The 15,699-nt window shown below is 45.1% G+C and overlaps 1 protein-coding gene across 1 annotated transcript; it reads left to right on the top strand.

The window, feature by feature from the left end:
- The first annotated feature begins 63 nt into the window (after nt 1–63).
- Nucleotides 64–8,478, top strand: OSGEP (O-sialoglycoprotein endopeptidase). Its single transcript, XM_069462776.1, has 11 exons — nt 64–583; nt 2,814–2,933; nt 3,114–3,289; nt 5,745–5,840; nt 5,995–6,044; nt 6,191–6,269; nt 7,328–7,393; nt 7,512–7,602; nt 7,842–7,917; nt 8,016–8,114; nt 8,267–8,478. The coding sequence occupies exons 1-11, from the start codon at nt 469–471 to the stop codon at nt 8,304–8,306; spliced, it is 1,008 nt and encodes a 335-aa protein (XP_069318877.1). The 5' UTR covers nt 64–468; the 3' UTR covers nt 8,307–8,478.
- Nucleotides 8,479–15,699: the final 7,221 nt, after the last annotated feature.

The following is a 15,699-nucleotide window of genomic DNA, read 5'->3' as shown; positions in this document are numbered from 1 at the left end:
AGAAGCTGGGCCTTCCCTCCGTTCTCAGTCTCTCCAGGGTGCTTAAGGCCCCAATGCTCCATTCTCGGGCTGTTTATCGTTGTGCCAGATGCACGGCTTATTCTGCGAGCCCTGCGAAGATTCTAGCGCTGTGCAAGAGGGGAAGAAAATCAGTGAGGAAGGCTGCGCTGAATCACGCAGAGAGGTGGGGAAATGGGTAGGAATGTAAGGCGCAGATGCCGGTTCAGCGTCCCAGGCAGTTAGGAAGACAGGTCCTTAAAGGGGCCTTGACAGGTAGCGGTGACGGCCCTGGCGCGCCAACCGTGGGAGTTCTGTGGTGTCTGTTCATGTGCGATCTGCTCTCTAGCACTTGCAGGCTCGTTTTGTTTCTCTGCGCTGGGGAATCTGCAGTCCAGCACGGACTGGTGAGGGTCTCCACAGCTCCTAAGTTACTAGGAGTTCTGCCGGCATTTTCTCCCGGGCTCCGCCATGCCAGCGGTGCTGGGTTTTGAAGGCAGCGCCAACAAGATTGGCGTGGGAGTGGTGTGCGACGGCAAGGTACTGGCGAACCCCCGGCGGACTTATGTCACACCTCCGGGCACAGGTGAGTAAGTAGGAGACTTTGGCGCGCTTCCCCGCACAGCGTCACCGTCCGTCATCCTAAACACTAGTGAAGTGAGATCTGAGGCGCATTGTCCCTTTCTACAGCTTTTGATCTGAGTGTTATTGAAGTTATGTGACGATCTTAACGTCACAAGGCTGAGGAATAGAAGAGTCACAGGCACTTGGACGTGGGCCTTCTGGGTTCGTTAAGCTTTTATTGAGCGCATATTATGTGCTAAGCATTGAAAAATAGATTCTATGAGCCTGCTGTGAAGTGAGACACATAAGCAGATCTTTACACTACAGCACGATAAATGGCATAATAGAGATGAAATCGAAATATTTTGGAATAAGGAGAGCTGGGCTCTGTGGCTCACGCCTGTAATTCCAGCTACTCGGGAGGCTGAGGTGGGAAAATTGCTTGAGGCCAGGGGTTCCAGACCAGCCTGGAAAACATAGTGCAACCCTCCTCTCAAAAAAAATACATGTATATGTATATACGTATTATATATACATCCACACGTGTGTGAGATATGAAAAATAACCAGGTGTAGTGGCCCTGTCACGGGTGTGAATGTTCTTGCTAAAGTCACAGAAAGGAATTTCAGAACCTGCACACAACTGAGTGATAGTGGCAAGATTATTGAGTGAAAGTGGACAGACTTAGTAAAGACTTGTGTAGAAGCAAAAGCACGCTCTCAAGAGAGGGGGCAAGCTGGAAAGGAGCAACTGAGCAGAACCCCAAGTGGTTGCTGTTTTTATTTGTTGAAGTCAAAGAAGTCTAGGCAGTCAGTGTTCATTCTGTTCTTACACATATGTAATGGCGGGGGGAAGGTCACTTTGTACCTGTACAACGCTGGGAAATTAATGGCTCTTTTCTTCTTAGGTCTGTTCAAGAGCTGTTTATTCCAGCCACTTGACTAACTTTCTGTTCCTTCCTCCCTTGCTCATAACTTATTCACTACCTACTCTAACACCCCAAGCCTCTGTCCCAGCTCTTGGGAGGTTGAGGTGGGAGGTAGGCTTGAGCCTAGGCGTTTAAGGCTGCAGTGAGCTATGATCACTACACTGTACTTTTTAGCCAGGACAGGTTGCCCAGGCAACCCTGTCTCAAATAAAAGGAGAGATAAGAGTGGAAAGACTCTGAGGTTAGGTGTCAGAACTGGCTGGCTTTGCAATATTCATGTTCAATACTTATATTTTGGACATCTGTTCCTTACTCTTTTTCTTTTTTAATTTATTATATTTTTGAGACCATGGCGCCATCATAGCTTGCTGCAGCCTTGAACTCTTGGGCTCAAGTGATCCTCCCTCAGCCTCTGAAGTAGCTAGGACTAAAGGTTCACACCACCACGCCTGGCTAACTTTTAAAATTTTTATAGAGATGGGTTCTCACTATGTTGCCCACGGTGGTCTCAAACTCTTGGTTCCCCCCTGGGCCTCCCAAAATGCTGGGATTATAGATGTGAGCCACCACGCACAGCCTATGGTCCTTACTCTTAAAATGGGAATGTTAATACCTATAGCATTGGGTTTTTAAAAATTTTATTTTTTCATTTTTTTCCTCCATTTTTAAATTTTATATATTATTGAGTTTTGAGGATTAAATGAAAGTACCAAATTATAACTTTTAATTAATATTACTTAACAGCTATTATATCTTGCCTACTCTCCCCTTGAAACACTTGCACACATAGGAGGGGCAACTGATTTGGAACATGTACCTGAAAAGCTTCCCAGGTGATGTTGTGATAGGTTACTCATTAGAAACATATATGTTTAACAGTCACCCATCTAGGCACTTGGGTGCTGAAAATAAAAAGATAAATAAAATAGCCAATGCTTTGAGATACTTGTGGTTAAATTGGGCAAACTACAAATAATTATAATGCTATAATTGTTATGTGTTAAATACAATGTCATCATGCGTAGGGTTCTGTAGGGTCATAGAGAAAGAAGGTCACCAAAGGGCATGAGGGCAGGTATCACTTGAAATGAGTCCCGAAGGCAGAGTAGGAGTTGGGTATGAAGAAGGGCATTTTTTGAAAGCTGAACAGCCTATGTATAGGCTGGAAAGAGTATATCCGAAAACCTGGAAGATAGGATGCTTAAGGAGAATGAAAGGATACTTCCTGTATTACTAAAACTGCTGTTGCTTTTTGGTTTTTCTTTTCCTACCTACCTTTGTTACAGAAAAACCCTATGATCTTTGAACTGTGTCCATTTTCTAGGATTCCTTCCAGGTGATACTGCCAGGCACCACCGAGCTGTTATCCTAGACCTGCTGCAGGAGGCACTAACAGAGGCTGGATTAACCTCCCAGGATATTGATTGCATTGCCTATACCAAAGGTACGGCTGGAAGAGTGGTCAACAATGGAGAGATATATGTGGAGCCTGACCAGGTCAAAATAGCCTATAATTGCCTTGCCACCAGCACTACTGCCCCTACCCCACCTTTTGCATCCCCTGTTTCCCCTACCTGTTTTTCTCTGATCTCTAGAATTTTAATTCACATTTCTATCCCCCTAGGCCCTGGCATGGGTGCCCCACTGGCTTCTGTGGCTGTTGTGGCCCGAACTGTGGCCCAACTGTGGAATAAGCCATTGCTGGGTGTGAACCACTGTATAGGCCACATTGAGATGGGCCGCCTCATCACTGGAGCCACCAGCCCAACTGTGTTGTATGTCAGCGGAGGAAATACTCAGGTACTTAGGGTACTCCACCTACTCCATCTTAATTAATTTCTAAGGCACTGAACCAGCAACTTCTTGTTCTATTTGGAGTTTCAGGAACTGCAAGAACAAAGCTGGGCTCATCTCAACCTAAAATATTATATACCAGAAAACCCACAGAGTTTATAACATTGCAGATTTTGGCAGGATGATTAGCACATTAGATGACTTTTATATATGTGGTTCTAAAGATTAGGAATTTCCAATGTAGAAAAGGAAAGAATGGTAAGGACTGAAGTCTTCAAAATGATAAGAGGTCTTTCATTATTTTTTCTATAAGTCTTAGCAGTTAAAACTAGGGGGCACTACCTGATTTATTTTTTAGGATAACCATATGTTTTGTTTTTAAATTACTGGGGATAAATATATAGATTTTTTTGAGACAGAGTCTCACTATGTTGCCCAGGCTAGAGTACTGTGGTGTCAGCCTCACTCACAGCAACCTCAAAGTCCTGGGCTCTATCGACCCTCCTGCCTCAGCCCAAGTAGCTGGGACTATAGGCATGCACCACCACTCCCAGCTAATTTTTTCAATTAATATTTTTAGTAGGGCTGTGGTCTCACTCTTGCTCAGGCTGGTCTTGAATTCCTGGTTTCAAGCAATCCTCCCACCCAGGCCTCCCAGAGTGCTAAGATTATAGGCGTGAGCCACTGTGCCTGGCCTATAGATTTTGTTATTCTAAGTGTGGAAATATAAATAAAGAATATTTTATGAATGGTAAAAGGTATTTTAAATTTATAGGTGTGGCTGGGCACGGTGGCTCACGCCTATAATCCTAGCACTCTGGGAGGCCGAGGCGGGTGGATCGCTCAAGGTCAGGAGTTCGAGACCAGCCTGAGCAAGAGCGAGACCCCGTCTCTACTAAAAAAATATAGAGAGAAATTATATGGACAACTAAAATATATATAGAAAAAATTATCTGGGCATGGTGGTGCATGCCTGTAGTCCCAGCTACTCGGGAGGCTGAGGCAGGAGGATCGCTTGAGCCCAGGAGTTTGAGGTTGCTGTGAGCTAGGCTGATGCCACGGCACTCTAGCCCGGACAACAGAGCGAGACTCCGTCTCAAAAAAAAAAAAAAAAAACTTTATAGGTGAAGCTAAAGTTGTTTGGAATACCTTATATGACATTTAAGGTTGGGATTGCATTCTTTTTCCACAGAATACCTGATAGGGTTATTATTATTATTTTTTTAAATTTAGGAACAGACCTTTTTAGCCAGACCTGAATGATCATTGACAAAATATCTGAAAAACAAACTTTAACTGGTATTCTCATACTGATTAATAAAACAATAGACTCAGATAAACAATGTAGACTACATAAAGTTTAATAACAGGTGAGACTGGTAATTCATTTCTAGCTCTTCAGCCTACATATTTAATACCTGCTGTCCAGAAAGCTTGATAGGGTTATTATTAGAAATAGTTCAGCATTGTTCCCAGCTCATGAAAGGGTTGTGTTTTAAAACTTCATTTTGTGAAATAGTTATTAAAGGTGCATACCTTCCCACAAAAATGATGTGGGAACTTCAGATAGCTGGTTGAGGCCTGAAGGATGACATGCAAGGTTAGGGACTTGGGTTGTAGAAAGTAACAATGGAGACTACAAGAGTTGATGAAGAGGAGCAGTGGTAGAGTTTTCTCTTCATCTTGCCTTTTAATGTTTGCTTAGGTGTAAAAAAAAGGGATGGCAATTGGGTGGAGGGGAGTGGATAACAGAAGTAGAAAGGTAGGATTTTTTTTTTTCCTCTTTTGTCACCAGCTTTTTGACAGCAGAGTAAGATCCACATCAGAAAGGAAGGAAATTCCTAACAGCATCAGGAAGGGAAAGGAACTTCTTATGGTCCCTAGGAAGGCCCTCAGTGTCAGAAATACAGAGCATATCTGTCAGTAGGTTGTGGATATTCTCTGTGCTAAAAGTTGGTCACGTGTGAAGAATGGGCTTAAGTGGATTGCCATTTCTGAATTGGGTGGGCTATTAGTCTGACCCCATATGAGAGTTTGAGTTCTTTAACTCTGCCTCTTCTCTTGTTTCCAAATACCACTGCCCTGGCAGGATAATCTGGAAGGACTCTTGTTCTCTGCCTCCAGGCAGGAAAGCCTGTTCCCTGTCTGCACTGTCAAGACTGCTTCTAAGGGGTACAACAGGAACCTCTAATCTAGAAAAATATATTTGAAATGATGGTTTGCTTCTGCCCTGATCTAGGTTATCTTTTGTAGATTAGGAATCAGCTCTGGGAATCCTCGGGGTATACGAAATTCTTCTCATATAACAGCTATAAAAAAATTACTCATTGGGAAAGCACTTTTTGTCCATTTCTTATTGGAAGCTCTGGTGGCCATGTTGATCCTCTGCTTTGTTCTTCCCCAAAGCCAAATAATCCTCTTTACAGACTTGAGGTTTCATGGACATCCTCATCACCCTTAGGTGATTGCATACTCAGAACATCGTTACCGCATCTTTGGGGAAACCATCGATATTGCTGTGGGTAATTGTCTGGATCGTTTTGCTCGAGTGCTGAGGGTAAGCTGTTGGGGCCGCAGAAAGCATTAGACATGGGTGAATTTCTGGGGAGCCTTGGAATTGGATGGAGGGAGGGAGTAGTAAATTAGCTTATGCTTTTTGTATATCTGATTTCATCCTCTTCTATTCACTTTCATATTTTTTCTTCTACTAGATTTCCAATGACCCAAGTCCAGGCTACAACATTGAACAGATGGCAAAGCGGTAAGGGGACATAAAAGGAGGCTGGCTGCTTGGGCTTCAGAGATTTCCTTGTATACAATATAATTAATGAGGTTTGGGAGGGGCTTTGGATGGTGAGCAGCCAGCCGACTCTATGCTTGGTGCCTCATATACTCATTCCCACTTAGAGGCAAGAAGCTAATTGAGCTGCCATACACTGTAAAGGGGATGGACGTCTCATTCTCAGGGATCCTGTCTTTCATTGAGGTGAGTATTGACGTGAGTGGGAAAGAGGTAAGGAGACAGGGGCACTGTCATGGTTTTTTTTTTTTTTTTTTGGTAGACATGACATCTTGCTATGTTGCCCAGGCTGGTCTCAGACTTCTGGCCTCAAGTGATTCTCTTGCCTTAGCCTCCCAAAGTGTTGGGATTACAGGCATGAGCCTGGCCTCTTTCATGCTTTTTAAATGAAGTATCTGTTTTGCTCACCATTGTATTTCCTGCATGTTGCATAGTATTGGCCCATATCAGATGCTGAATAAATTGATTTATCAGATATTTACTGAATATCTTCTATGTGCCAGGTACTGTTCTAGACTTTAGGGATACAGCATGGAGCAAAATAAAAATCCTACATGGAGCTTAGATTCTAAGGAGGAGGAAACAGAAAAACAAAAAGGAAAGAAAGGGCTGGGCGTGGTGGCTCACGCCTGTAATCTTGGCACTCTGGGAGGTTGAGGCGGAGGATCGCTCGAAGTCAGGAGTTCAAGACCACCCTGAGCAAGAGCGAGACCCCGTCTCTACTAAAAAAAAAAAAAAAATAGAAAGAAATTATCTGGGCAGCTAAAAATACATATATATAAAAAAAATTAGCTAGGCATGGTGGCATGCTTGTAGTCCCAGTTACTCGGGAGGCTGAGGCAGAAGGATCGCTTAAGCCCAGGAGTTTGAGGTTGCTGTGAGCCAGGCTGACGCCATGGCACTCTAGCCTGGGCAACAGAACAAGACTCTATCTCAAAAAAAAAAAAAAAAGAAAGAAAGGAAAATATAACGTGTCAGATGGTGATAAGTGCAATGGCAAGCGATTAAGCAGGAAAAGTAAGGGGCAGGAGATGTCCGGGCAAGGATTCAAGAAATAATTATTGAATCTTAAATGAATGCTGCCCCTTCTATACTTTGATGCCAGTGAAGGAGTATGTGTAGTACGGGATGTGCTGGTAAGTTGAATTGTAGTGAAACATGATGATCCTCTAAGTGTATTGATTTTTGCTCTCGTGTAATCCCCAAAGCACTGTTGTTTTGTTTGTTTTTCCCTTTAATTGTAGGATGTATCCCAGCGGATGCTGAGCACAGGCGAGTGTACTCCTGAGGATCTATGTTTCTCCCTGCAGGTAATGAAGTAAAAACCTGGGACGGAAAGTTGGGGCAGGAGAAGCTTTTATATATATAGTAGAGCAGAACTAAGCTGGGATACCCCTCTGATGTTTTCACCTTGTCTGTCCCCCACAGGAAACTGTGTTTGCAATGCTGGTAGAAATCACGGAGCGAGCCATGGCACATTGTGGCTCCCAGGAGGCCCTCATTGTGGGAGGTGTGGGGTGTACGTATCATTGAACCGTATTCTTCTTTCCTCTTCTTGGCACTGTGCATCTTCTTTGCTAAATCGAGTTTGTGCTAAATTGCTAAGGGTTTGGGGGTAATTACTAGTTTTTTGCTTTCCTAGTCCTTACCCCTAGGCCCTACTTCATTGTCTTCAGTGTGTACGCATGTGGTGTACTGTTGAACACGACATGAGAGATGGCTAAAACTAAGCTAACCCTGCCCCCTACCTCTTTGTAGGTAATATGAGGCTGCAGGAGATGATGGAGACAATGTGCCAGGAACGGGGAGCCCGGCTTTTTGCCACAGATGAGAGGTAAAGATCCTTTCTGTTTCTTGATATGTTTTTACTTCTCCCATTATTGTGATTTTCCACCCTTAGATCCCAGATTTCATCTCTCTTTTCCATCCTAGATTCTGCATTGACAATGGAGCCATGATAGCCCAGGCTGGCTGGGAGATGTTTCAGGCTGGACACAGGACCCCCCTTAGTGATTCTGGGATTACGCAGAGGTGAGTGAATCACTCCTTGGAGGGTTACAGATAGGATCATATGAGAGGTAGGCAAAAATCAGTAGGGAAGACAGTCCAGGAGCATGAGGGCAGAGAAGGATGAAAGATGCTAAGGAATAGCCCTCCACCAAGCTTTTTCTGTTTTTCCACAGGTATCGAACAGATGAAGTAGAAGTGACCTGGAGGGACTAACAAGATTTAACAGGATCAGAGTAGATTGTTCCCTAAGTGGAGCCCAAGGATGCTGGATCTTAATCTATATCCTGATGTAGGAGTCCTAGCAAAGCTGTAGACTCCCAGCAAGGCTTGGGGTCCCTTTTGGAAACCCAAGATGACTCAGCAATAAAATATTTTTGGTTTTGTATGTTGGTAATTGGGTTGTGTTGGACCAGTATAGCGTTGGCACTGGCTAAGTTCTTGATGAGGTGAACGGATAAGGAGGAAGGGGTCAGAACAGCACCCTGGCTGACTGCAGGTAGCCAAGAATGAGAGGAAACCATAGGTGCTATCCCAACTTCTCCTTAACAATAATATTGTCATAACTAATATTGTTTTAGTAGCAAGCCCTGTGCTAACTGCGTTACGTTCATCATCTCATTTAAATTACGTGAAGTAGGTATTCAGGACTTCTAAAAATAGCCTGGAGATATAATTTATAATTCAAGAGTAAAACTGCTCCTCCTCCACACACTTTCACATATATACACTTCTACTGGCAGGTTTATGGGGTGCCCCAGATACACACCCCTCCCTGCCACAACCACCAGAACTAACCTCACCATGCCCTTTATCTGGCTGATTTAATCACAAGAAGTACTGAACTACTGAGTCATCTCACCTTTTACACTATAGTAACCATTTATTTCCTCCCCATTTTTTGTCCCCATCTACGTCCCTCTTCCAACTCCTGAAACTCTTCTGCTGTGCTGTCTGGAATTAATAGCCAGTCATTTGCCAAATTCTCTATCCTCAACCTTTTTTCTGAATGTTCTCTTCCACATTCCTGCTGAGTCCTGGTTTCTTGTGCGGACTCTGCTCTCCTACTACTTTGTGGTGGTGGTGGTTCCCATGCCCACTGGTACAGGTGTCCTCATTTTTCCTCACGGTATTTCCAGACCATTCTCCCTCATCCCTAATATCCCTTAGGTTTGAAACTCTACCACACCAACACTACTTTTGTCATAAATCTTTTGGGTTTTTTATTTGTTTTTGTTTTTTGAGACAAGATCTCACTCTGTTGCTCGGGTTAGAGTGCAGTGGCGTTATAACTGTCTGCAACCTCTGACTCCCAGGCTCAGGCAATCCTCCCACCTCAGCTTCCCAAGTAACTGTGACTATAGGAATGCACTACCATGCCCCGCTAATTTTTTATATTTTTGTATAGATGGGGTCTTGGCTATTACCTAGGCTGGTCTCAAAGTCATGGCATCAAGCAATCCTCCCGCCTCAGCTTCCCAAAGCAATAGGATTATAGGCATGAGCCACTCACTGTGTCCAGCTTCTATGATCTCTTAACTTTCTAGAGTTCAGTCCTTGGGCTGCCTTATACATACACCTTCTGTGACTTCATCCAGTTTAAGTCTTTGCTCAACTTTTTTTAGTGAAAGCTTCCTGACAACCGTACTTAAAATTGTATTCCTCTAGCACTTCTTAGCTCCCTATTCTGTTTTATTTCTTTTCTTATGTAATTGTTTTATTTATTATTTTTTGTTTTTGTTTTTTTTTTTTTGAGACATGACTTTGCTTTGTTGCCCAGGCTGGCCTAGAACTTCTGGGCTCAAGTTGTCCTCCTACCACATCCTGAGTAGCTGGGACTAAAGGCATGTATTACTGCACTGGGCTTATTTATATTTGTTCTTTCCCTCCTCCCATTAGAATGTAAACTCCATTGAGGAGGGAGGATTTTTATTTTATTCATTGCTGTATTTCCAAGCACTTAGAATAGGATCTGACACATAGTGGGCATTCAATCAGTATTTGCTGAATGAATGAAAAAGTTGATGGGAAAGTAAACCAAAGAGATGATTAGAGGACTGTAAAGTAAGACTTGGGCCAAAGCATAAAAAGAACCGAGATCATATGAGCTTGGGAAAAGAGTAAGTTTCTGATGTCTTACTAAGTAGAAGATGGCAATAAACAGTTTTTCATTTACAAAGGATAGACATACAAGTTGAAAATGCACTGAGAAACAGAAGTTTAAAATCAGAAACTTTGAGGCAGAAAATAGAGTGTCTGGGATGCAAGTAGAAAGAAGTTAAATTCCTCTTCTTGAATATATTTGAGAACAGAAATGATCTCTTTCTAGGCTTGGGGAGTTAATTTTATAATTGGGCAGCAAGTATGTTACTACACATTAGTCTCAGGTATTGATTTATAAATTTTTTATTAATATTATGGGGAGGAATGGATCTTGGGAGGACCTTCTTCAGCACTGTAGCCTGTCTGCATTGTTTAGTAGGGGAGTTCTTTCCTTAGGAAGCTTTGGGCTCTTGCCTGGGGCTTCCCAAAGATAGTCTCCAAGTTTGTGGAGCCAAGAGTCTAAAATCGTGGCTCACTGAGTCCTAAATTATGGATTTTTCCTCCTAACTCAGTATCTTCTAAGGCTCTTACCAGTGGTATAGGGCTAGGGTGTCTTGATTTCCACGAGTGAAGGCAATGGGGGATGGCAGGCCCCTAGACAACATCTCCAGCCAGGTCATGTATAGGGCCCCAGGGCAGGCTGACCGAGGGATCACAGGTAGGCTCCTGGTATGGAAGGCAGTGTGAGGAATGGGGCCTGTTCCTCAGCTTATCTAGTTTTTGGGCTAGCCCTACCCCTGGGCTCTGTCCCTGCACTTTGAAATTTTCCCAGACTCACATGACTGAGGGCAGCATCTTAGGAATATTGCCATAGTACTTCATGAAGGTACATGTGCCACTCCGACCACATGGTTAGGAAGAATGAGCAGAGGACAGGGTGAGCCACCTAGAGTCAGTTCCCACTCTAGGACAATCGCCCCTCTTGCTGACCTGTTCCCATGTACCTTCTTTTGGTTCACCTGCAGGTCTTGCTCAGAGATGTAGCCTGAAGGAGGAGTGTTGAGAGAGGTGGATTCCAGGTCCCTCCTTGGTGGTGGCTCTTGGAACCGGTGTAGGGCCAGCAGGTCGTCAAATGCTTTTTGGCTGCAGAGGAAGGAAACCCCAGATTCAGCAGGGAGCAGAGATCATCTGTTTTTCCCTGAAATTTCTGTATGTGGGAACCGGGCTTTTTTTCTCTTCAGAGTTTTCTCTGTTTTGCTGCCTAATCTTTTGTTTCTTCCAAACTAGTGACCATAACCCATTCAGATGCAGGAAGAGATTAAAGCTACCCTGTTTCCCCACAGCCGGTACTCCCCACTGTAGTCATCTTTCATCAAATTCCGACTTCTCCGCCCCCTCCCCTCTTTCGCTTACAAGAATATCCAGTTAAGATATAACTTGTCTGACACTGGCTTCTTTAGGTCTTAGCTGTGAAGAAGGAAGATAGGAAGGGAAGAAGCATATGGGGCAGGGGACTTGGTCCTGACCTCTTCTCTTGAGGTTTGCCTGTAAGGTCAGGTAGTACAGTCACAGGTTGGAAGCCAAGCCTGAACCTTCTAAGGAGGGAACATATCCTAGGGCAAGACAAGACAGGAACTGGACATTTTGTCTATATTTCCCAGTACCTCTTTCTGTCCCTCCATCTGCAGCAAATGTCCTAATACCCTCTCCTCTCCTTGCTGTTTTCTGCATTTAGGCCCCTGGCATAACCTTGGGTTTTTGTGTGCAGCTCACTCTGTGTTTCTCCTCCAGCTGCTTGGGGGAGCTGCTCACAAAAACTCTTACAGAACATCGAGCCCATATTTTCTGGCGTGTCAGTAGACAGGGGATCAGCACAATCAGCCCTGTGAAGATGAGAAGAGAGGAGATGGGAACCTCTCTGCCCACCTTTTCTTGGGGCTGAGAAAGGGAGCAAAATGTGAAGGCCTCTGAGGTGGGAGGAGAGTATGGGGTGTTTTGTAAATGCAGAGTTCATTTTCCAGTCCTTTCTGGATTTAACATCATTATCCTTTCTTTTCTGTTCTCCTCTGAAACTTGGAGAGGAATTGGGGCTTCTTAGGGAGTCCCTACCTTCATCGTCACTGAGCCAGTACACGCTTGGGTTGGAATGTGGTTTGAGGCTGCTGGTGTAAGGATGCTGCCCAAGAAGAGAGAGGAAAAGAATGAGACAAATTCCTTACCCAGCTGACTAATTGCTCCTAATTCAATGGCATACCTTTTCCCTCCCCCAAGAGAATTGTTGCTATCCCAGAGAAATGGCATGTGGCTTCTCTCCATATTGACTAACCACATCCTTTTATTCACTTTCCTGGGTGCCTGCTTCTTCTCTAACCCACTCCTCAACTCTCTTTTTCCTAAAACAGAACCTATTTTAGGATTGGTCTTCTCCCTGCTAAATATCCATCCCTGTGGGATCCAAATATGCTGGATTTACTGGGAAAGGTGGGGGTGTAACACAAAAGAATGTTGTCTTTTTGCTGAGGACACCCCAAATGTAAACTAGTAAGATGTGTGGGTAGTTTTATTAGAATTGGGGTGGTGCGAACATATAGGTAGAATCTTCAAAGCAAAATTCATTTCTCTCACATCCTAGTACCCAATTCTATTTAGTCTTAGGTCTTGTTAACTCTAGATGAGTTCATTTGCCTCCCGGGCTGTCTTTGACAGCCAATTGTTATACCTCCCACACCTTATCCTTCTCTTAGACATACCTCTTGACTCACCTTGAGCTTTATGCTGGGTAGTCAGGTTTAACCCTCCTGGCATCCTTAAGAGGCATACACCATAGTTGTGGTCAAAGGCATCACTTCATGGAAGAGCAAGAAAAGGAGATATAGGAGGAAGAGTTGAGGGGGAGGGTCTCTTTCCTGGGGACACAGGCACTGCTGGGCAGGTGGGAGGAACAGGGGCTTCACCATGATTAATTTCCTCTTCTTGTTCCTGACCATTTCTATGCCCATCTTCTTCTCCCCTGTCCCACACTTACAGTAGAATGCCTGCATAGTCCTCCACAGCAGATGTAGGCACTTTCTGCCAATTTTGTTTATATCCCAAGACCAGCACATTGGGTTTCAGTTGGCCCAAACCTGAAAGAAGAGACAATGAGGAAAGAAGGGGATATAGCATGTTGGGCAGGGGTGACAAAAGTGATCCAGTTTGGGAGACTGACCTGCATGAAGCTCTGGGCCCCAGAACGAAGCCTGGGGGCAGATATGACAGTATAGAAGGATCGAATCTTCCAGACATTTAGCCAGCTGACATGATTCTCTGACTCTTGAATGACTTGGCGCTCCTAGGAGGGAGAAGCAGAAGTGTAAGCTGGGGACTGTTCCTCCTTTAAAGCTTCCTTTTGCCTGATCTCATTGTTCTTCAAGTTGTCTCCACCCCTTTTTCTTTAATCTAGAGTCTCTGGCCTCTCCCTCCCCTTAATGTCTACTCCCAATTCTCTTACCGAGACCACAGTCCCACAGATTGTGAGATTTGTGTTCTTGGTGAAGGCTCCCACAAAATCCACCAGGGTTGGACGCTGGCTAGGGGGGCCAGTTGGCACCAGGCACTGTGGCCTATGGAGGAGAAGGAAGGTATAATGTTGAGAACAATGGTCAGCTCTTCCCCACTCGCTGGGGAATTTTAGAGAGGATTTTAGGGTGTTAAAGAGATTTCTCCATCTCACAGTATGATGAGGGAAGCTGGAAACTCGCTCCTGTTCCTATTGCTTCTGTCCTGCCATGGGGCCACCCTCTCCTCAGGGACTCTACTCTGTCTCCCCTTTACTCTTCAGAATTCTGTTCCCTTCCTTTTCCTCTACTACACCCCTCCCCGCCCCCCCAGATTTTAGAAAGCTGGTTTTCTTCTATGTTAAGAGCAGGGACTGAGAACTCAAAAGTCTGCAAGAACTGGTCATGTAGTATCAAAGAATAAAGTGGACCAAGTGGGGACTGTGGCAAACTGGACAGCACCTGTCTGTCGCATGGAACAGCAGTTACTCAACTCCAGCCAGGTGTGTCATGTGGGATGGAGGTCCAGGATTACCAGATTCCTGGATCTTAAATGCTGGCAGTTTGTTTATTTATTTATTTATTTTTTTGCCCAGGCTAGAGTACGGTGTTGTCATTATAACTCACTGCAACCTCGAACTCCTGGTCTCAAGTGATCCTCCTGAATCAGCCTCCCAGGTAGCTGGGACTACAGGCATGTGCCACCACACCCAGCTAAGTTTTTAAAAATTTTTTGTACTGACAGGGTCTTGTTCTTGCTCAGGCTGGTCTTGAACTTCTGGGCTCATGTGATCCTCCTGCCTCGGCCTCCCAAAGTGCTAGGATTACAGGTGTGAGCCACCACAGCTGGCCAGTTTATTTGAAAAATTGCAAATGCTGTGCAATCTGAATAAAACTTATTTGCAGGCAAGATTCAAACCGTAGGCCACTAGTTTTCAACCTTGTGGTCTAAAGACTCCCTTACCAGAAGTTCTTAACGTGGTCCTGAGCATTGGTCAGGCTCACTGTGTGGGACAGCTCATGTGATCGGTGCCCGCCTGGACCGAAGAGACTCCGTTCACAACTGTGCGGAGGAAGGGGCGGTGCAGAATGATTAGGGTGGGGCATCACTCGTCAGTAGAAAAGGAAACAGAGATTTACTGTTGGTAGTTCTGGGCCTCTTGTGCGGATCAGCCTTTTGTTGTCTCTCACTTCCTCACCCCCTACTCACCAGCCCACTCACCAGATTTCTTGTAGAGTATATACAGCAACAGCAGAAGGATAAGCAACATGGAGATGAGTGCTGCCCACAAAGTGAGGAGGAGCAGGATGAGCAGGCAGAGCAGAGAGCCTAGGAGGGAGAGCCAGTGGAAGGAAGGGCGCCAGCCTGCAGGCGAGACTGAGTGCAGCCCACCCTTGTCCCAGCCTTGGTTCCACCCACTCTTGCACCCCAAGAATGCTCTCCAAACTCCCCAGGCCTTCCTAGCCCTGGACCTGACCCCGACACCTGCCCACACTAACCAGGCGACCGGGTAATGGAGGCGTGGAAACAGCTGAAGGTGATGAGGGCATAGGAGCAGAGGAAGAAGTTAGAGATCATGGGGGCAATGGTGTTCAGCTCAGCTTTGGAAGAGAGAAAAGGTCAGGGGTCAGTCTCCAAACTAGTGTCATGGAATCCAGGTCTGGAGAGTCAAGGACATCCTGGCTTTCCTTTCTCCATTCTCCTGATTCCCTACTCCCTACTGCTCCTCACTCTACCCCACACCCATGCCACCCCTACCTCCACCAAGTAGGAGACATTTTCATCCAGTGTTAGGACTAGAGAGATAGAAAACAGGCTTTCGGTCAGGCCCCAGGAACCAGACGTAGGGCTGAGAGGGCACGAGAGGAAAAGGGACTAATGGGGACCTGTGGAGGGCAGGAGGGGAGTACTCACCAGTAAGGACGAACCCTGCAGCAATGAGGAAGGTGAGCAGATAGCCCTGCAGAGGCTCATGGTTCTTGCCATATCCTTTCCCCAAAAAGCCAATGACTGGGTACAGTTTATCCTG

Source organism: Eulemur rufifrons, chromosome 2 (genome assembly GCF_041146395.1).
Source record: "Eulemur rufifrons isolate Redbay chromosome 2, OSU_ERuf_1, whole genome shotgun sequence".
NCBI lineage: Eukaryota > Metazoa > Chordata > Mammalia > Primates > Lemuridae > Eulemur > Eulemur rufifrons.
This window is presented reverse-complemented; position numbering and strand designations above follow the sequence as displayed.